This window comes from Hippopotamus amphibius, chromosome 1, assembly GCF_030028045.1.
Source record: "Hippopotamus amphibius kiboko isolate mHipAmp2 chromosome 1, mHipAmp2.hap2, whole genome shotgun sequence".
NCBI lineage: Eukaryota > Metazoa > Chordata > Mammalia > Artiodactyla > Hippopotamidae > Hippopotamus > Hippopotamus amphibius.
In genome coordinates, this window is record NC_080186.1 from 74,457,682 (window position 1) to 74,481,555 (window position 23,874).

At 36.6% G+C, this 23,874-nt stretch overlaps 1 protein-coding gene across 2 annotated transcripts in view; it reads right to left on the reverse strand.

The window, feature by feature from the left end:
- LRRC7 (leucine rich repeat containing 7) overlaps nt 1-23,874 on the reverse strand; it is a 371,481-nt gene that overhangs the window by 160,676 nt on the left and 186,931 nt on the right. For both annotated transcript variants that reach the window (XM_057744562.1, XM_057744552.1), the window contains exon 7: nt 1,106-1,169. In XM_057744562.1, the coding sequence (XP_057600545.1) occupies nt 1,106-1,169 (64 nt within the window). The remainder of the gene's footprint in view (nt 1-1,105; nt 1,170-23,874) is intronic.

Below are 23,874 nucleotides of genomic sequence, written 5' to 3' on the forward strand. Positions count from 1 at the left end.
CTGATAGAGGCCAGGATGATGGTCAAATTAGTTACGGTCAAAGCAAAAATAAGTTAAGTGTTTTGCACATTCAAGCTGTAGTGTGAATTATACCTTATCACCCCTATACCCTGGCATTTACTGAAAATCACTTTTTTCAGGCCCTGTACATTTTTTATTTAATTCTCCTACATTATAATCTCTATTTATAGCAAAGAAAAATGAGGCTTAGAGAGGTTAAGTCATTTGCACAAGGTCATGTAGCCAGCAGCATAGCTGGGAAAGAAAAGCCGATTACTCATTTAAAAGTTTTAATTTAAAAATAGTTAAAATACAATTTAGGTGAATTGATTTTTGAAATTTGAAGATGTTCAAGTAGGAGATCTCTGAGTCAAACAGGCTGGGTCTGCTGCTAAAAGAATATTTTCTTTCTAATTTGCATTTGAGATTTTGGTCTTCAGGAACATTTAAAGAAAACTTAAGCCTGAAAGGAGCAGTCAAAATTCTGCCAATTTCCTAACACAACATTGTAAAGCAGCTATATTCCAATAAAAATTAAAAAGAAATTCTGCCAATTTTGCTGGCAGCGAGTTCATAACATATGTTCACTAGAAAGACACTTTCAGTACAATTGGAAATAAAAGGCCATTGGCCACTCATGTCAAGCTATGCCACCATGCAGCCAAGGCAGAAATCTTCAAGGTATGGATTTCGAGTTACTCAATCTTGGTTTAATTCCTATTCAACCATGTGAAAGCTTACATAGGTAAGTCAGTGACCACTTTAAGCTCATTTCCATAAAGCTAACATGGCAACATGGCAAATCAGGATTAAATGAGGCAACATATGCAACACTCTGAACATGGTGCCTGTTCCATAGCTGGTGCTCAAAACTGACAATTTGCATCTGTCTATCCCTCCCCTTTCTTAAAGGTTAATCTTAATATTATTCAGTTCTCTGTAGCTTACTATATACACAATCACTTTAATTCCAAAGTGTATTTTGTTTCTGTATTTAGCAGATGTAAATGTGCACTTGATGATTTAACACCTGGGGTTACAAAGACAGAGCAAAAGAAATAATCTCCTGGGATATATTTATTGTTTAGAAAATGCATTAGCTTACCAGCTCACTGAACTCATTATTGCCTAGGTCAAGTCTTTCCAACTGGGCCAGTTTGTGCATTGACCTATAACAGATGGAGAAAAATATTATTGTGAGACAGTGCATGACACATTGCTCCAGAAGACATTCCATCCACCTCCCTCTCAGATTAACCTAGGTGTATAGTGCACAGATATGGGGTTATATTTCAAGGAGAAGTAAATTGCAAATATACAGTAACATATGCAAACTGCTGTTTGAAAATCTTTAGTAGCTTACCATGTTTCCAAATGACAGTCTATGGATGGAGTACAGGCCTGGCTGCTTAATGAAAATCTGGAAGCCTGTTAAAAATCTATACCAATAGGAGGTACTGGTTGGGGCTCCCAAATCCATATTTTTAAGAATCCCCACAGGTTTGGGAACCAATGGTTAAACCCAATTCTTAGTAAAGGATTCTAAAATTCTACAATATGGCCATAATTTCATCATCAATTTTGTCATTTTTCACTTCTTTAAATGAAGCTCTGTTATATACAAACTTTTTCTTTTTTCTTATTAAGGTATAGTTGATTTATAATATTATGTAAGCTTCAGATGTACAGCATGATCATTCACAATTTCTAAAGGTTACATTCCATTTGTAATTATTATAAAATATTGGCTATATTCCTTGGGTTGTACTATCTATTCTTGTAGCCTATTTATTTTATACATAGTAGTTTGTACCTCTTAATTCTCTACTCCTAACTTTCGTACTTGTTGTCTGCTGAACACATTGGCTTGAACGATGCTACAGCTTTGAACACCTATAAACTTTGGGCAAGAGTTGGTGCCAAAGATTAGAGGTACCTAAGCACATGCCATGTGCAATCAGCACTTATCAAACCATTCTCAAGTACAACATACAACATAAGAAAAGATATTTTTTCTGATTTTCAAATTTTTTATCTCCCTAATAACTAAAATACTCTCTTCGAGTCTTGACTATACAAGAATTCTGGAGGCATTGTTGACTCAAATCTTAAAAAATTTTAGTACCTTCATCTTTAAAATTCATATAGTAATTTTTTTTTTTTTTTTTTTGCACACGGGCTTAGTTGCTCTGTGGCATGTGGGATCTTCCTGGGGCAGGGATCTAACCCATGTCCTCTGCATTGGCAGGTGGATTCTTAACCACTGCGCCACCTAGGAAGCCCCTAAAATTCATATAGTAATTATCTTATAGGTCTTTTATGAGCAGCAAATGAAATACTACTGTAATCCAGACTGTCAGGCACTCAGAAATGCCCCCCCCCCCCAAAAAATGTGTACTTTTTCTTCACTCAGCAGCTGTAATTGAAAGATTATTGCTCTAGACAATCTTTTGGGGTCTGGGGAATAGAACTGGATGAAAAAAAACAAAAATTCCCCCTTGAAAGGATTTTACATGGCAGCAGAGATGTTAAGGACAATAAATAAAACAATTAAGTAAAATGAAATAAAATGCCAGAAGGCTATAAGTGCTGTGACGAACACTTAAGTGGAGGAGGAAGACAGGAAGAATTCATACAACAGGATCACCGTTTTTAATAATCAATTCTCACTGAGAAGAAATTTGAGCCCATGCTTAAAGGAAATGAGGGAGCGTCCTAGTGCCTAGATTCTAAAGTAGGGACATGTTGCTTGCTTGAAGACAGCCTAGGTCATTGGCGTGGCTGGTAGAGTGAGAGACAAGGGAAGTAAAGAGATGATAATGGGGAGTTAGAAAATATGGGTTCTTATAGCCCAGGACTTTGGCTTTGAAGTTGAATTAGATGGAGGGTCACTGGAAGGTTTTGATCAAAGGTGTATTGAAGAGACTTGTTTTAAAAGGATACCTATGATTTCAGGCTCGTAAGCAGACTGAGGAGGACGAAGGTGGAAGCTGGGAGATCAAACAGGAAGCTAATGGGATATGCCAAATGAGAGGTGATGGCAGTTCGCCAGGTTGATGGCAGTGGAGGTGGTGAGAAGTGGTTGGATTCTAGACATATTTAAGATTAGATTCAAATGTTTTGTTGATGAAATGATTGTGGGGAGTAAGAGAAATTAGAGTCAAACGTGACTAAAACGTGTGTTGGTCTGAACAACTAGAAGGATGAAGTGTAATTGACTGATGGAGAAGACAAGGTGAGCAGGGTTTGGGGTTCATCAGAGGTTTGGTTTTAAATGTTCTCACCCCTGTCCATTCCCCCTCAATCCTCCCTCCCCCCACAGAGATACACATGTGAAGTGATGGATGTGTTAATTAATTAGATGAGAAGAATCCTTTCACAATGTATGCTTCTATTAAATCATCACGATGTACTATAAATATACTACAATTTTATTTATCAGTTATACCTCACCTCATAAGATTGGAAAATAAAAGGAAATGCTAAATTTGAAATTTCTACTGTAAAATCAACTAGAGATGTACAGAAGTCTGGAATTCAGGGAAGAAGTCCAGGCAAAATAGATCATTTGAGCATGGTCAGCATACAGATGGCATCAAGCCTTGAGTATGTGAGATCACCAAAGGAATGAGTGTAGATGAGAAGACAATGGGTCTAAGAGGATGTGAGGATGAACCAGGAAAGAAGACAGAGAAGCTACTAGGATCACAGCAGAAAAAGCCAGAAGAGTGTGAAGTACTGGAAACCATGTGAAGGTGTTTCAAGGTGGAAGAAATAACAGATTGTAACAAAAATTGATAATATACCTGAGAAATGACCACTTGATTGAACAACATGTATATTAGTGGTAACTTTGAGATCAGTTTTCTGTTTTAAGCTTTTGCTAATGCATTTTTTCTCCCATTCAATATGCCTTTACCCATACATCTTTCAATATTGTTTATTCAATAACATAAACATACTGATTTCCTACTATCTCTCAACTTTTAAGGTTATCAAGATGAAAGGTATTTTTCCTATTATTAGGGAGCTCATAATCTTGAGAAAATGGTTAAGACAATGGGCCATTTTTACCCAACAGAGTAAATGCCATAGAAAATATATTTGTAGGATTCTCGAGAGGTGTGTTTTCAGCCTTGAGGGGTAAAAAGTAGGAGACTCTAGCGACACTTCATTTTGTAACAGTTGATCAGGCTACAGGATCAGAAGAGATGGATGTTTTTTGGAGGAAACATCAAAGGTGGGCATTGAAAGAGATCAAGGCCCATTTAAGGAACTACAGGTTAGTAAGAATGGCAAATAAGTAAGAAACATAGTAAGAAATAAGAAAAAATAGGTAGGCAAGGGCCAGATCATGATGGCATCCATGTTAAAGAAAGACGTTTGAGTTTTAGCTTGAAGACAATGGAAGCTTTAAGATTTAGGTAGGAAAATAAATAAATAAATAAAATTATTTTAAAAAAAAGATTTAGGTAGGAAAGATATATCAAATTTGTATTTTAGAAAGATCACCTTGGCAGCTTGGAATGGTGTAGGAAATGGGGAGAAGATGTGCTAGCAAAAAAAAGTAAATAAAATAAAACTGTCCTGAAATCCATGTGGGATATAATTGGGGCCAGAAAGAAGACAATACCAGTATGGATGATATGGTGACAACTATGAGAGATTCACTGGTGAAGACACCTTGGTAATGATGATGACTGGATGGATGTGGGAGGTAAAGAAGAGGAAGGAACTGAAGATAGTTTCTGGACTGAGTAGCCGTGTAGGAATATCGGAACGGAATAAATCTAAGGTGGAGAGAGGTTGGATGTAGTGAATTCTTCTGTAAATACTGTAGCGATTTGAGGTAAATGTGAAAGTCCTATGTTAGGAGAAAATATGGGGGGGGTGTGTGTGTGTATGTTTGTGTGCACATGCTCGCACACATACACGTGTGCCTGTGTAACACTGGAGCTCAGGTAAAAGGTCTTGACTAGAAGTAAATACTTGAAAAGTAAATAAGTGATGTTTCTTGTCTACTCCACCAGAAGGTTATCTCTCCTTTTAAACTCACGTACTATCTGCTTTCTTTTCCACTATTTATTTGGCATTGGCCAGTAATGTTCTTGGATTGTTAATTTTTTTCATATATATATGCCTCCTTTATGTTTCAAGATGCCCAGAAGAGTCTGTGTGGAACCACTAGCATCCAAAGATGTTGTGAAACATTGGCCAGAATTGTAAGAACACCTGCCTTACCTCTTGCCAAATCTACACCAGCAAATAGGTGCTTCTAGGGTAAGAGGTGGTAGTGGCTGGGCCCCGTGAAGAGAGAATTAGATTTTCTTCTGAGCCTGGGAATACTGAGAGGTAGTTTCCCTCAAAATTTGTTCTTAGACCACATGTCCAACAGGTGAAGGACCAAGTGACCAAGCATGGCAAATGAATGAAAAATGACCACAGAAATAGAAAAGCCACCTACATTTGACTTGACCATGTAGCCTTAGGTAAAAAAATATTCTAGTGAGAACCACCATGAACTGAAGCCCAGAAACCTTTCCATGATTTCCTGAACTCTACGAACTCAGCAGTTCTCACTATGAACTCTGCATATCACATAGACCTAAGAATATATATTTTTTCTAGCCATTGTGGTTGAAGAGAAAGACACAATTATTTTTATTAAATGAAGACATGTGTGATGTCTTGTACTTGAGTGTCCTAAAGCAAATTTTATTAGTTATGGGATTTGTCTTTTTTTCTAGGCTAAATATTGGTGACCTCTTAAATCATTTCTTGTATGATGTTTCCAGAAACCTAAACACCCTGATCACCTTTATCAAAGCTTCTCTTCCAAACAGGACCAGATACAAATCTGGCACCTTTGTTTTTGTAGATAAAGCTTCACTGGAACGTGGTCATGCCCACTCTTTAACGTGTAATCTATGGCTGCTTTGCACTGCACTGGCAGAATTAAGTAGTGAGACAGACCATATGGACCACAGAATCTGAAACATTTCCTGTCTCTGAAGGCCAAATGGCACTCAGAATTAAACTCAGTTCTTTATAGACCTGGGCTGAGCAAGACAGTGTATAAATGTATCTATTTTGTCTTATGTTTCTAGTAGTGTAGTTTAAGTTTGATTCCTTTTGTTTGGGGATAGGTAGCCTCTATGTCACCCCTAAGACCTTTTCTTTTTCCATCCTAGTTTTCAGCTACTGCTTTTGAAATCTTTGGCTCATAAATTCATACCTAAAAACTCTATTTTAAATTTATAACATAGCTTCCTACTATTCCTTTGCCATTCTTTTGAAAGAGCAACATTTTTCCTTTTGTTTGCTCTGGAACAACAACAACAAAAGGCTTTCCCATGAGGTTTTCTAGTCTTTTCTGAAGCTATTTAAATTCTATTTAAAATATCTTTTCTTCTATTTTAATTTTATCTCATTTTATTTTCTTGATCCTAGTTTCCATTAATTACTATCACCAAAGTTTCACTCTATCATTACTTTCTTACTTCCATTTTTTTTATTGGGGTACAGTTCCTTTACAATGTTGTGTTAGTTTCTGCTGTACGACGAAGTGAATCAGCTATATGTATACATATATTGCCTCTCTCTTGGACTTCCTTCTCCCCTGACCCCAATCCCACCCATGTAGGTCACCACAGAGCACCAAGTTGAGCTCCCTACACTATACAGCAGGTTCTCACTAGCTATCCATTTTACACATGGTAGTGTGTACATGTCAATCCCAAACTCCCAATTCATCCCATCTCTTCCCCCCACCCCATGTCCACACGTCCAACACCTGCATCTCTATTCCTGCCCTGCAAATAGATTCATCTGGACCATTTTTCTAGATTCCACATATAAGCATTAATATATGATATTTGTTTTTCTCTTTCTGTCTTACTTCACTCTGTGTGACAGTCTCTAGGTCCATCCACGTCTCTACCAGTTACTTTCCGATATGATTTCTTACATATCTTTAAAATTTTAGACTCTTGCTTCTGTTGTTTGAATATGTCATTCGATATTATTTCTTACATTTTGCAACTTTCGAAAAGACTGTCTTTACCCACAAGATTTTGTAATGCAGTCTGTTGCTTTTCTTGTTCATGTGCTAGTTGCTAAACTATAATCATTCTGTCAAATTCTCCAAGAAAAGTTCCTTTTAAATGAACTATGTAAGAGGTTTTTAATTTAATCAGGACACAAGTCAGGCTTTGACAGAAAAACAAAAGAGAACTCATGGTATGTTTATGTTAGTGGTGTTCTTTGTGGGCATTCATTCCTTCACTTGTGCTTCCTCGTGGCAGGTGCCACGTGGGCACTGGAATTACAAAGATTTCTGGGATGCGAGGTTCCTCAACCTTGGCTCCGTTGACATTTTGGGCCAGTTAATTCTTTGATATAGGGGACTATTTTGTGCACTGTAGGAGGTTTAGCACACCTTACATAGTCTCTACTTGGAAAGATCTATTTTTAAGGTGGGAATGACCTTTCAATGAATATTTACTTCACAGCGTGATAAGTGCTAGGATAAAAGTATGTATAGATTGCCATTGGAGCTCAGAAGGAGGAACATTTGACAGTCTGGTAATTATGGAAACCTTTAAGAAAAGGTGACGTTTGAGCTGAGTTTTGGAGAACCTTGCTATATGAATCACATATATCTGCATATGTGAAAAGAAACAATGAAAATACTAAAAGAGTACATCTGAGGCTGAGGTTTTTCTGTGATCATAGCTTAAGTCCACAACACTAACATGTATTCTCCAAGGATGTAGGAGATTTGGGTCCAAAGTGAAGAAACTCTAAAAATTCCCATTAGAGTTTATTGCAGGAATCCCTGTTGTTCTAATCTCATGGCTGGATAAGGGGGTATCTGGGATGCAGCTGTCTTGTGCATTATAGGATGTTTAGCAGCATCCAAGGCCTCTACCTACCTAATATCAGTAGTGTTCTCTGCAGTTTTCAAACCAAAATGTCTCCAGACACTGTCGAATATCCCCTGGGTAGAGATTGGGAGGGCAAAATTGCTTCTAGTTGACATCCACTGTGCTAGAGGATTACTCCAGGCTTTTATCTCCTCTCTTTGCTGATTCCTAGGATGGTGAGCTTCTTATCTCCATTTGTTTACCTCCTTATTCTACTAGGTGGGGTCCCACATGGCCTATCCTTAGGGACTTCAAGCAGCCTACCTAATTATGTATTCATTTGCCTGTACTCCTTTGTCCTTACAGTAAACACGTGTGGGTGTGGGGCCGATATTTCTGTCCCAACACAGGAATCCAATTGGTGTGACTTCCCTTTACAAAGGGCATGAAGACATGATCACCGCCATAGGTCAGGGAGAAAATATCAGGACTTGGTTACAGTTTGGGTCACATTCTCCTTCAGTTATGCTGACAATTTGATCATCTCTTGTCTGAACCGAGTATCTTGCTGATTATTTAGATTCATTTGCAAAGTTCATCTGCTTATCTGAAGTTCTCATGAGCAAGTTCTAATGAAATCGGTTGTATTAAATGATGTTTACCAACTTGTGTTCATATTATATATGTAAAATTTGTAGAAATGTGTAAAATTTCCTCGATTGTTACATTTATCATCACTGTTTCTCTTGCCTATAATGATCTACTCAGAAATCTTCTCATTAAATCTCCTTCCCATCTTCATTTTATATATTGCCCCATTTCATTTTCTTCTTAATACTTACCACCGAAATATTTAATTTTTTAGATTTTTTTATTTTTTAGTATTTAATGCTGAAAACCAAAACATTTTTTGCTTACTTGCTAATTATTTTCTTCCTGCTAGACTGAAGCTTCATGAGAGCAAGTAAGTTGTCGATCTTACAAATAGCTTCTCAATCAGTTTGTTTAATGAAGATATTCATATGTAGATGAATGAATAACTCGTTACCAGAGAGATGTTTGAATTCTAGAATATTTACAAAGAAAAACCACTCAATTTTTATCAGGCATCTACAATTAATTAGCAGTTGCCAAGGAGGCAGCTATAATTAATTAACAGTTGCCAAGGGGATATCCTGATAGGCCTGTTTTAATGAATATTGTAATCAATATACATTAGCTCACTTATTGTGAACTATGCGTGATGACAGGGGCAGATAAGGTTGAGGTTCATCTGTCTCAGGATATCTACATGTTGTGTTAAGGTGACTTCCTGACATTTCCAACAGTAGGTTTTAAAAAACCCAAATAATAAAAAATACTAAGAGCAATATTTGGGTGAGTTTTTCATTTCTTTGGATATCTGAAATATAGCAACAAAACTCTAAAGGGGGAGTAGTTTAGGGCGTAAACTCTGAATTCAGACAACCTGGGTATAAATCCCGATTCTACCACTCACTAGCTATTTGACTTTAAACCAATAAGAACACCTTTGCACCTCAGTTTTCTCTTCTGTTTATGGGAATGATAATAAGAATCCTTACATCATAAGGTTATTTTGATGAGTAAAACAGTTAATACAGGTAAAGCACATACATAGTGACTGATTTATGGTAGGTGCTCTTTAAGAGTTAGGTATTAAAATACTTACGGAAGAATTTCAGAGTTGGAAATATTTTAAGAGATTATTGAGGTCAGAGTTTCCTGAAGTTTTCCTAAGGACTTATAAGCGCTGCATGATTTAAAAAAAATTTCAGATGGCCAGTACGTTTTGGCAAATCTTGCTTAAAAAATGTTAAATGGATTTCTTATTAGTAGGACATCTCACCAAACATACAAATGTTCATTGTGATTATTAAACAGATTCAGTTAGACAATTTCCTGTTTATGTGACCAAATCATTTTTCTTTTCTCTCCTACAGGACATTTCTTAGATTAGGAAAACACTGTAAATAATTTTTTGCAGATGATGAAATTGAGTTCTTGTCCATCCCAGTCCATGAAATCATGGACATACGTAGTCCATGAAAACACAGGCCTGTGTATTTCCCTATCACAAGTATAGGATTTAAATTTGATCAAATCATCCTCATTTGTCTGCTTGAAACTCTGACCTGTCAGGCTCTCAGTTCCCAATATTCACTTCAGGCTCTCCTTGCATTTATGACTGTTTTGGACATGCTTCCCTGGTTTGACCATCACATTCTCCTTAAAAGACCATGTTGATTTTTGCTATTTGGCCTTATGCACTGAAATCTCAGGAAAAAGAAATGCTGTCTTCTTACTAGAGGAGACTTGGTGACTTGTTCAAGGTCCTACAGAAAGTTAATGACAGGGCTGACACAGGATCTCTTTTTCCAGCCGTGACCAATCATCTAAGCCTGGCCTGGATTATTTAGCTTGACCATTGTTTAAATATGAATGTTTTTATGAAAAGTGTGTTTTCTAGAGCTCACTGTAGTCTATGCCAGAGGTCAAAAAACTTTTTCTATTAAAAGGCTAGACAAGAAGTGTTTCATGCTCTGTGGGCCATACGGTCTCCGTCTTGACTGCTCAGTTCTGCCATTGTAGTGCAAAAATAGCCATAGATTTTGACATGTTAACAAGTGGACATGATTGTGTTCCAATAAAGCTTTATAAAAAAGGGGCCACCAAATTTGGACCATAAGCATAGTTTTCCAACCCCTCGTCTACATCAGTCCTTAAGATCTTACATCTAGATAGCTCCATGCATTTATGATAGAAGCTTGGTCTCTAAGAATATTTGTCTTTAAAGCTTGATATAACAGATAAATTAAGGGTTAGAAATATTTATTATAAGATAATTGCCACTAGATAACTCTATTTACACACTATTTGAAATTCTCATTTCTTAGGGTACATGTTACTGGAATCTAGGGACATTTGTTCTTAATACTGTCATTTGGTTGCATTTATGAAAATTAAGTCCTTCCTAGCATGCTATTACTTTATAACATTTATCCAATTGCAAATCTGGTAAAAGATTCCGGTTGGAGCAATGTCGGGAAATAATGCAATATCTTGGTGCATCTGTCATTTTGATAAAATTATACAATCTATGATTTGCTTTTTATCAGAGTCAGAGGTTTTATTTATTTAAGTGTAAAGTTACTTCTGAAGCCACAAAAAGTTGGCAGAATTTTGTTTCTCCATAAATTCCCAGTGCAGTAACTTGGGTTTGCTGACCGTCGCAAGATTCTGCAAATTTTTGGCATGGGCTTATTCATTCCAGCTTTCAACTTGTCTTTCAAATGTTCTCACTCTCTAATTAGTGGCTATTCATGTCACAAGGACAGGAAAACTCTCAGTTGATACTGTCTGATAGCTCTCTCTTATTGGAACTCAGGGAAAGAATATACTATATTTCCACTTTACTTAATCCATGTCCTATGTTAAATGGACATTTGTATTTTATACTTTGGACCTACCAATTCTACCACATTATCATGTTCTCTTGTTCACAATATTTCTTTAAATGAACTTCTTATTTTATGTTTTGAAATAAATCATTCCTTACAACACAAGCACTAAAGGCCTAGGAATTGATATTCTTTAAAAATGCAACTACTGGCATACCCCATTTTGAAGAAACATAAACTTATTATCTTCACACACTAGGAAAAATTTAAAATCTAGTGTCCAATAACATAATCTCTATGATAAAATGTTTTCTATAAAAATTCTCCCTTAATGGCTTATATGAGAAAAGAATCCAAAAAAAAAAAAGAGTGGATATATGTATATGCATAACTGATTCACTTTGCTGTACATCTGAAACTAATGCAACATTGTATATCAACTACACTCCAATAAAAATTAAAAAAAAAAATTCTCCCTTGATTATTGCTATATCTTCAGCCAGTGTCACAGCTACAATATTTATGTACTTTCCAACATTTCAATTCAACTTCTCCCTAAGAACAGCAACAAGAAGCTAAACTGGCTTCTTGGATCTCCCAGAAGGATATGCAACCAAACTAAATATCTATTAGTTTGTCAAACAACATTGGGAAGACAACTTTTTAGAATGCTGCTAACCAAGCAATTTGTGAATGCTTCTAATTAAGATGTTTCTCCCTGCAGTATTTAAATTATTAGAATAAATATTTAAAATATATAATTTACATCAAGCTTTCAATATTTTGAGTATTTCCTTCTTTTAAATATTCAACCTTTAAAAGTTTAAGCTGAGAACTATTTACAATATCCAGGACATGGAAGCAACCTAAATGCCCATCAACAGATGAATGGATAAAGAAGATGTGGCACATATACACAATGGAATATTACTGAGCCATAAAAATGAAAGAAATTGAGTTATTTGTAGTGAGGTGGATGGACCTAGAGACTGTCATACAGAGCAAAATAAGCCAGAAAGAGAAAAACAAATACCGTATGCTAACTCACATATATGGAATGTAAAAAAAATGGTTCTGATGAACCCAGTGACAGGGCAAGAATAAAGATGGAGATGTAGAGAACGGACTTGAGGACACAGGGTGGGCAGGAGGACGAAGGGGAAGCTGGGACGAAGTGAGAGAGCAGCATTGACATATATACACTACCAAATGTAAAACAGGTAGTGGAAAGTTGCCGCATAACATAGGGAGATCAACTTGATGATGGGTGATGACTTAGAGGGCTGGGATAGGGAGGGAGGGAGGGAGTCGCAGGAGGGAGGGCATATGGGGATATATGTATAAATATAGCTGATTCACTTCGATGTACAGAAAAAAAGTGGCACAACAGTGTAAAGCAATTATATTCCAATAAAGAGCTTAAAAAATAAAAATCAAAATAAAAAAATAAAAATAAAATAAAATAAAAAACCAACAATTTTTCTCTAATAAATACTTTTGTATTAAAGAGGAAATCAAAAAAAAAAGTTTAAGCTGCGAGACTTCCCTGGCTGTCCAGTGGTTAAGACTTCGCCTTCCAATACAGGTGGTGTGGGTTCGATCCCTGGTTGAACATGACTCATGGGCAAAAAACCAAAACACAAAACAGAAGCAGTATTGTAACAAATTCAATAAAGACTTTAAAAATGGTCCACATCAAAGAAAAAAAAAATCTTTAAAAATATGAAATAAAAGTTTAAGCTGATTTTATGATGTCTTATTGGAAAAATTTTCTTTCCTATAACTTCATATCTCTAATCTAATGTGTAACATGAAAAAAAAGATTCATTATGAAGAAATAAACTCACAAGTAACCTCTCAAGAATACCTCTAGTTTATATAGTAATATAAACTTCTCCAATGAAATAGATTAAAGTATAAAATAGAAACTCGTGAACAGCAACCAGCTGTAAGACAAATTCTGTACTACTCTAATTTGATTGCGGAGGAGGCTGAATTTCACTCCTCTCCTCTCTCTCTAGTCTTCTTGGGTTTAATGACCAGAACCAATCATTCATTCACTCTGAACATGAATTTTCTCACTGACCAAAAATTATTGTGTGTTCCTGACTCATAATGCAGTAAAGATAAAATTGTACTTATAAGACTTTTTGAACTCTTTCTGGAGAAACAGTGCCATATGAGCGGAAACTATGACAATTATCTCTGTGGATGGCCACTCTGTAGGAACTGAAGCTCCGATCTTGCACTGAAGCAGTCCAATCAAGAGGTTATGGGAAACATAATCAACTATGAAGACGCTCATTTTCGCTAGAATATGCGGCAACCTACATTACATGCTCATAAAACTATTTCGAATGCTACTGAGAAAATACTCAGGGAAAAGTTAAACTATTTTAAAACTCCTAGAGATAACTAAGTAGGAAACAACAACAAGTTTCTTTTCTAAGAGATTCTTTTCACACACACACACACACGCACACACACGCTCATTGTTTCAGGCTCATTTCTTCCTATTATTCAATGAAAAAAACACAACTTATTACTTTGGGCTTTCTAAATATTAATTTATGCACTTTTATGTAGATCTGGCCTTAGATTGTTGATACACTGACTGATGTATAATACAGAAGCAACCCTGTGACTAAGATGTCAGAGAATTTGAACTTTAGCAGATAGAGGTCTTTGAAAATAATTTGCCAAGGTAGCCATGGCTGGTTTCCCAAGCAACTGTCATTTCCTTTCCCTTTCTTCCTTGCCAGCGGTATCTGCCCTGCATCAGAGACTGGAAATGCCAAATAGAGACAAGGCAAACCTTCTCTGCAGCTAGGATATGAGCATCTGACTCAGTTCTGGCCACTAAAACAGGAAGAGGCAGAGGAGAGATTCTGAGGGAGATTCTCAAAAAGATTTTCCCCCTTGATTTAAAAGAGGGAGAGAGGCATGAAAATTTTTTTCCCTGTCCTTCTTTTTCCTCTTTTTTTTTTTTTGGATGAGAATGTGATGTCTGGAGTTGCAGCAGACACTATGTAACCATGAGGTAACAAGTCCAAGGACGAACGCCAACATGCTGGGAATAGCAGTGTAGAAAAATTGAAAAAGCATGAGATTTTGGTAAAATCATTAAGCTACTGAAACTAACTCTGGAACTGCATATCTTGTGACTTTGTTATGAACGACAATGTACCTATTATTTAAAAACACACTTTTACTCAGAATTCTCTTTCTTATTGCCAAAAGCATCTTTCTAAATACACTCATTCTACTGAGCTATTAGGTACCTATAAGAGCATCACAGGGTTTGTTGTGGCAGACCTAAAGTAAAAATAGAGGTCTTTTAAGTCCCAGAAGTGTCTGATATACCATACATTAAAAAAAAAAATCCTGATTTATTAATTTGAGTTTTAGTAGATTTTAGGCAAAAAATATAAAAGAAATAAAAGAAATATTTTTAACGCTTTTGTTCCTGATTAGAAAAAAAATTTGATAATACTAAGCTAACAAAGAAATGAATATTTTACTACTTAATTAAATTAAGTGCAAAGGTGCTTTCGGTATCATGAGAGAGAATGTGCATTTTACATAATTTAAAAAGAAAGAAAAAATATCTATGAGTATTGCATAGCTTTTGCAGCTTTAATTGATTTTAGTTTTTTCTTCCAGTTTTATTGAGATATAGTTGACACACAGCCCTGTATAAGTTTAAGGTTGATCTGACTTACATGCATCATGAAGTTGTTACCACAGTAAGTTTAGTGAACATCCATCATCTCATATAGATACAAAGCAAAAGCAAAAGAAAAAAATATTTTTCCTGTGATAAGAACTCTTAGCATTTACTCTCTTAACTTTCGTGTATAACATATAGCAGTGTTAATTATGTTAGTCATGTTATATATTACATCCCTAGTATTTATTTACCTTATAACTGGAAATTTGTATCTTTTAACACCTTCATTCAGTTCCCCCTCCCTGCCCCGTCACCTCTGGTAACCACAAATATGATCTCTTTTTCTATGAGCTAGTTTGTTTGTTTGTATGTTTTTGAAGTAACTGATCTACAACACTAAGCTACTTTCTGGTGCACAACATAGTGATTTGACATTTCTATACTAACTGATCATCATGATAAGTCTAGTTACCATCTGTCAACATACAAAGATATATCCTTACTATTGACTATATTTCCCATGCTGTACATTTCATCTGTTACTAATTTTTTCATAACTAGAAGTTTGTACTAATTTCCCTCGCCTATTTCACTCATTCCCCTGATCCCTTTTCCCTCTGGCAACCGTCTGTTCTCTGTACCTGTGACTGTTTTTGTTTTGTTTTGTTTGTTCATGTGTTTCGTTTTCCACATTCTACATATAAGTGAAATCCATATATAGTATTTGTCTTTCTCTGTCTGACATTTCATTTAGCATAATACCTTCTAGGTCCAACAATGTTCAAAGTAGTTTATGCTTTTTCATTCCTGCATTTGACTTATCAATATTCTAGTTTTCCATTTTGAGAATTTCTTTCTTATAAATTATTCTGTGGGTTTTGGTATGATTTATGATGTTTATAATTTCAACTTTTCAGAAGCTATGACTGTGATTCTATATATATTCTGTTTCTTTTACTTTTTATTACTTTAGCAATAGTAAATTTACTACTAAATTACTATTAATAGTAAATTTTTTAGTTTCAGAAATGTGGTAGAGTTGTCAGTATTTCTCAAGTCTGTATACCTCTTCACTTTTATGTTTATTATATCTTCAAAGGAAATTATTCCACAAATCTTATTTTCTAAATTCAGTTTCTTCTTAAAATAATATTTGTCTCAAACGCAACAAGATACTTTTTCTTCTATGTATTTATTACTAGAGATTCTTCTCTTACTATTTGAATGTTAAAGACTACATTACTGGTATATTTTTTCATAGTGTCTATCAATACATAGAAAGAAAATTAGCTTTTATTTAATAACTGGAGTGATAAGTGCTTTTAGCTGCATATGTTCACTTAAAATAGCAATTTAAGAACAAATTTCACTTAGGATAACTTTTGATTGGTCTTAATGAGGACAAATTTTTCTCCATTGATAAAATGTGGCATAAAGATTATCATGCTAAAATATGATTATAACAATCAGTACTTAGAAGTTGTGAAATAAAACATAATAGGATAGCTATCAGAAATAATGGACTGTACAATAGAAACCAAATAGAACAATGGGTAAGAAATCAAACTCTAGATTAGACCATTGTGAAATGTGCCTCATAATGAAAGCTCATTTCAATCAAAGAACTGGAAAAGACACTGAATTCTAATAGCATTATTTCTTATGGGTTATTATATTTATATAGAAGCAATCTTGCTTTAAAAAAGTCATATAAGTCCAACCACTGCTTCTCAACATACTGTCAAAAAATTATATTTCTGAACCTGAATTTTACTGAGGAATGATTAACTTTTTGTCAGTGTTACAAAACACTTAGCTAACTGCCCAAAGAGGAAAAAAGGTCTGATTCTTCATATCACCATTATCATTGTAGACAAAATAACAAGCTGATTATCCTACTTTTGGACTACCCTGATACTTCTCTTTACAAATTCCTTGTAAATTAAGCCTTTTAAATTCATTAACCAAACAATTCTTTCGTTAATGTAACAAACATCTATCGAGCACATATCAGATGCTAGGCCAAGGGCTGGGACTAAGATGTGGTCACTGCCTTCAGGTACCTCACAACTTAGTGAAGCAGACATAAAAACCTACAATTAACAATAATAATGGATAATATGAGGTTTTCATTATTTGTTTAAATGTAATTCAAGGATTTACACAGTAGACACAGTCCCTGCCCTGATGGAGCTTATATTCTATCAGAAAATTCAGAAATTAAATGATTTTGAAATTCATGTGTTAATTTATTATGCCTGGGATTCATGTTACTCAGAAGACAGTGTTGTGAAAACCTGCAATTCAGGAACTGACCCAGAGATGGCTTCACATCAGATAATATTGGAATTAGGTCTTATGAGATGAAAAGTTCACAAGATGGAGAAGGCAGAAAGGGAATTTCAAGCAAGGAAAATGACACACGCATTGGCATTCTCTTAGGTATTTAAGTATTTGACATGTTTGGGAAAGAAAAAAGTATTTTCTCAATAAAATTCTCAGCAACATGAGGGGACTCAGAGGAGTTCTTTGTTTCCTTAGTGTTAAAGCCCAAAGAAGACACAGAAAGTTTTTTCAAAGTAGTTCACACATGGAGAAGACTGGTTCAGAGAATTATTCCCCTGTCAGGCCACAGTAAGCCATGTTCCCGGGGTCAAATTGGACCCTCACACTGTGAGCAGAACTCACAAGGCTTGGGGATGGAGAAGCATCCATGTCAAAAGAAGAAGATGGAGCCCATATCCCTTTAAGGAAAGGAAGGAATGATGGTCCCAATAAAGCAATGATAGGAAGAACTTGCCTCTTACTTCCCTAGTTCCAATTTTGATGAATGTTACCACTACCTTCCTTGTAGCCTAAAACAGAAACTTGGAAGCTATTGTAAACTTTTTTTTTCCCTCTATCACACTACAAATTAGTTAATTACAAGAGTATGTTTATTCTACCTCTGTTATATGTCTTGACCATAGGTTCTTTTTTCATCCTCTCTAGCTGACAAGAGAAGGTGTTATATCAGATAATATTAAAATTAAGCTGATTCACTTTGTTGTACAGCAGAAACTGGCACAACATTGTAAAGCAATTATAGTTCAATAAAGATCTGAAGAAAAAAAAGAAAAAGAATTAGGGCTTAAGAGATGAAGAGTCCCTTGCCTTCTTTCACTTATTAGTTTACTTACTTCTTGGTTTTGCCCCTCTTACTTCTTGGACTATGGTGACCCAAGACTTTGTAACAGCCTCTTTGCTGGTCTGCCTGCCTCAAGTTTCAGCTTCTTCCAATCCAACCTTATCATTGTCACAAGAGTAATCCCCCAAATAATTTGGTCATGCCATTTCTGGGCTCAGAAATCAAATTATTTCAGGAAAAGGTCCAAATTCCCCAATATTGCATTCAGGGAAATTATAACGACACCAGCTCACCCTTCTGGTTTTACTGCCTGCAGACCCCCTACACATATTATAATCTACAGCCATTTATAGTATCCTAAATGAGCTAGGTTCTCTAATGGGAGCCATTCTTTGGTAAATTTAGCTTTGGAGGTCATGAGACTAAATTTAGCCCTTTTAAACATCTCAGAGGACTCAGATTAAAAAATACAATTGAGGATAATTGCATTTTTTTTTACTTTTTATTTGTTTATTTTTTACAATAAACTGCATATATTTAGAGTGTGCAATTTGGTATCCCAGTCTCCCAATTCATTCCCCCCCCAACCCTCCCTGCTTTCCCCTTTGGTGTCCATATGTTTGTTCTCTACATCTGGGTCTCTATTTCTGCCTTGCAAACCGGTTGATTTGTACCATTTTTCTATAGTCCACATATATGTGTTAATATACAATATTTGTTTTTCTCTTTCTGACTCACTTCACTCTGTATGACAGTCTCTAGGTCCAGAGGATAACTGCATTTTTATGAGGAGGAATTGTTAGGGAAAATATTTGTTATGGTTTTGCCTCTTGAAAAGTATTAGGTTATCAAAAGAATATTATGTTATCAAAAAAACTCCTAATTTTTATAGATTGAAAAAAATACCAAAGCTTTTGGTTTGTATGCAACAAATATGAAGTCTCTTATGCGAAGCTGAGTAGTGGAAAATATTTTAAAATCTGTATAAGGGAAGTAATGTACAACATGATGACTATAGGTAACACTGCTGTATGATATGTGTGAAAGTTGTTGAGAGGAAATCCTAAGAGTTCTCATCATAAGGAAACAAATTTATTTTTCTTTTTTTACTTTTTATTTTTATTGTATCTAAATGAACATATATATATATAATTATCTTTAAAACCATAATGTTGTACACATTAAAGTTATACAGTGATGTACGTCAATCATATCTTGATAAAACTGGGAAAAAATGAAAAAACAATTGGCTGTAAATGAGTCATAATGTATCCAAATAAAAGGAAACAGAAAGATTCTATGTAAAGAAGCTTTCCTAGAGCATCAGTGAAGTAGTAGGTAGAGTCTGTCACTGTCTCTTAATTTTAGAGCTATTAAAATAGACATGGATTATGAGATTTGCAATAAGGACCCAGCAGTAATGGAATCTCTGTTATGGTGACTTCTCTTCTAATTTCACATGATGTGTTCTTTTGAACCAATCAACACCATTGGATCTTCTCTCTTCATACCAGTTCACAGGCAACTGACTCATCAGTAATATCACTTCTCAGTTAGAGCAGGGGTTGTTAAACTCTGGCCTGCAGGCCAAATCTGGTCCATTGCTTGTGGTTATGTAGTCTACCAATTAGGAATAGTTTTTGTCTTTTTAAATAATTGAAAAAAATCAAAAGAAGAATAATATTTCATGACATGAAAATGATATAAAATTCAAAATTTTCAGGGTGCATAAATAAAGTTCTTTCAGAACACAGCCATGCTTGTTTGTTTACACACTGTCTTTGGCTGCTTTTGTGCTGCAATGACCAAGCAGTTGTGATAGAGACCCTATAGCCTGCAAAACATAAAATATTTACTGTTTGGCCTATTGCAGGAAAACGTTTACTGATCCCTGAATTAAAGTGATACACCTTATGGATTGAATGTTTGTGCCCCCTCAAAATTCATATGTTGAAGTGATGATATATGGGGGTAGGGCCTTTGGGAGGTAATCAGATTTAGATGAGGTGATAAGGGTAGAGCTCCTTATGCCCCCACAATGGGATTAGTGTGCTTATAAGAAAAGGAAGAGAGATTAGAGCTCCCTCTTTCTCTGCCATAGGAGGACACAGTGAAAAGGTATAATCTGCAAGCCAGGAAGAGGGCCCTCCCTGGGGAACAGAATTGGCAAGCACCTTGATCTTACATTCCCAGCCTCTAGAACTATGAGAAACAAATTCCTGTTGTTTAAACCACTCAGTCACAGCAACCTGAGCTGACTAATACAATACCTAATATTTGGAAAATTATAGGCTTGGTAAGTTTTTAATTGGCTGCCCAACATCTGGCATTTTGATAACTTTCACTTTAGGAATCTTGGTAGGAGGCAAAGCTTACCTACCAAGAAGGGAAAAGCAGCCCTGACAGCTGACAGCCGGTAGCTAGCCTGGTTACTACCACCAAACCATGGTATTTCCCTGCTGGTCATAAGCAATTTCGCAAAATTATCAGTTGAGGACTCTTCAGATGATGGAATAAAACAAAAACACGTCAACTACAAAGTCAGACCTGGATAGAGACAGAAGCAGATCTTGTGCTTCTATTACTATGAGGAATTACTACTTCTTCAATGGCAACTCCAGCTACTCTTCATTCCCCTGGTCTCATAGGTTAAAAAATGTCCAAATCTCCAATAACCAAATGCCTCACTTTCAGAAAATACCTGATTCAGAAAAGGTAACCACATTCTTAAACCTTCTCCAAAATTACAAGTCCCTCCTAACTCCCTCTTAAGATGCTCCATGGTTCTCCATGGTATGCAGCCTCCTTTGCTGCAGAAATTAATAAATCTAATGTTGGTGAGTAAGTGTGTATGGTGGTTTTTGGCTCCTGGGGATCAACATCCCTTTTAGAAGCCAGATACCTAGCTTTCAAGTCTCTCGGGCATCAGTGAATTGGGTCTGGGGGCTATACACGTCAGATACATGCTCCCCTCTCGCCATAGAAGCTAACTGTGGAGACTTGAGCAGCAGCAGCAGCTGCAGCAACAGTGGCAACAGGGACAGAGACTGCAGGGTGATGGTGCAGTAACAGTGGTCAGTACCCAGTGCTTGCAGGGTGTTGGTGCAGACTGTGGCTTTCAGCATTCAGTGGTGGCAATGATGGTATTACACCACACTGTTCTTTTTAAAATTGCTTTTGCCTTTTTTTCTAAGTTTTACTTGCTGCCTTATAGTCTGTTCTTTCATTTATTCAATGTCCTATCATTAAAGTCTCTTTCAGCTTAAATCATACAGAGTTAATTACTGTGTGGCTAGTTAAAAACCTGTTAATACCGGAACAATATTCTACATAGCATCCCCCTATGTAGCTTCAAGCATTTGATGACCGAAATATAACTCACAGATGCACTTCTAAGTTCCAGGTCTAATTTTTTTTATTGTTTACTGAACAGTTTTGAATACACCATGTGAACTTCTGATTTATCATGTGGAAAACAAAATTAGTCATCTTCCTTGACCTCCTCTATTTTCTGTCTATGAGTTGATACAACCTAAATCAGAAACCCATGACTCATTCACAAGTCCTATGGATTCTACTGTCTCTGAAATCTATTTCTTCTCATCTCTATAGTCACCATCATAGTTCTAGTTCAAAGCCTTGTTTCTCCCACAAATTAATTCCAAGGCCTCGTTAACTGGTTACTGTGTCTTCCATTGTGTCCTCTATAACACACTCTCCATTTAGAAGCCACAGATATCTTTTAAAAATGCAAATTATACTGGAGAGAAAAGATGGCGGCGAAGTAGAGAGACGTGGAGTGCATCCCTCTCCACAGATGCATTGGGAATGCACGGAAGGATGCAGTCATTCCCACAGAGAACCAGCTGAACACCAGCAGACGGCCTCGGACACCAGAAAGGGCTGCGGGGAGCCCGACATAGCCGGTAGGGAGGCATCTACGAGGGCTCAGAGAGGGTGAAGCGGCGGAGCTGTGGCAGACGGGAGGGAGTGAGAAACATACGGAGGGTCCGCAGCGCAGCTCAGCGTTCCCGGACCGAGACATTGATCCGCGGCTGAACGGAGGGTCCGGGAGCTGGAGCGTGGGAACCTGAGAGCTGGTTCAGGGTGAGAAACATTGTTGCCGGTAGGGTGACAGACCGAGAGGACAGGAGGGAGGAGGTCCGCGGAGAGGAGTGCCGGTCCCTGAGAGCTGCCCGGCCATGATGGCGGCTGGAGGCTGCAGGCTCCCGGGCGGGGGGGAGGAGCCGAGCGCATAGCCTCTCCCTCTCTTTCGGTGCCTCTGCAACAGGCAGTGGAGAGACCCCTGCGGGCCACCTAAGGCACTCAGGGATAACAAGCACCCTCAGGCACTCGGGCGGGGCTAGATTAAAACTCCTTGCAACGCCAGCAGCAGGGAGGCTGCCGAGAGAGAAAAAAAAAACCAGCATCAAAAAGAAAAAGCCCCGAGAGAGGCCCAACTCTAAGACTTTCTGTGTACGCCTGAGCCACCAGCGCCCTCTGCAACAGGCACCTCCAAGCCTGACTGAAACAACAGTGCGCCACTGCTCACTCACTCCCAGGAGAAGGAGCCCCTACTGTACCCTCTCCCTCCCCACACACCGAGGCTTACAAACGAACAATAAAGGAACCTCTGCTGGTCACAGAATAACGCAAAAAAAAAAAAAAAAACCCAAGGCAAGGAGAAGGACACTTACAGCTGAGACGCTAAGGAAACAGAAATAGTAGTATCAATACCTATTGAACTGGTCCATTCTGGGATCAGTTCTGGATTTTTTTTTTTTTTTTCTTTCTCTCTCTCTCTTTTTTTTTTTTTTTTTTTGATTTATTAAATACGATCTTAGCCCTAAGGGATCTACAAGTTTTACAACATAATTTTTTAAGGATATTTTTTATTCTTTTTTTTTTTTTTTGGCCTTTTTATATACTTCTATATCTAGCTAAGTTTTTGGTAGTATGGACAAAATATCTTTCATACTTTCCTTTCATCCCTTTCTTTTATACACTTCTATTCCTTTCTTTTTCTTTGCATATTTCCAACCACATTACGCTCTTCTGTTCCCCTTTCTTCCAGCCTTTTTAAGTTTATTTTATCTTAACATACTTATAAGCAACACTATCGGTCTGCTCAGACTCCTTGCTCTATTCTCCAGATGATGCACTGCCTTGGTATTAATATTAGGCTTTTGTCTTTATCTTAGTTCTTAGTACAGTTGTCTAATTACATTCTGAGAATCTCCATTCTCCCTGGTGGTACTCCAGCTCATTTCTATATTTGATCCTAGCTTACAAAATCTCCCTGGATTGATGTTTGTATGTGTAGGGTGTTATTTGTTGTTTGTTTGCTTTTGCTTTTGTCTCTGATTTGTTCTGTTTCAGTTGTCAATTTCTGCTGGGTTTCTCTTTGAATATCTGATAGCACACTGGGGTTCTGTCAGGTCTTTCTAGAGCCTTATGTCCTAACGGATTCAATAATTGTGTGTCTTATACATGTATGTGTTTCCTAGACTTAATATTCGTTTAATCCAATACTTGGACATTAGTCTGAGGCTTGGACAGTCTTCTATAAACACCTCTATCACCAGGACAAGCAACCCCAAAAGCTTGGACAACCATGAGGAAACAAAGAAACCCCATGCAGGCAAAGGAGCAGGAAAAAACCCACAGGACCAAATAAATGAGGAGGAAATAGGAAAAATGCCTGAAAAAGAATTTAGAGTCATGATAGTAAAAATGATACAAAATCTTGATAACAAAATAGAGAAAGTACAAGAAACAGTTCATAAGAACTCA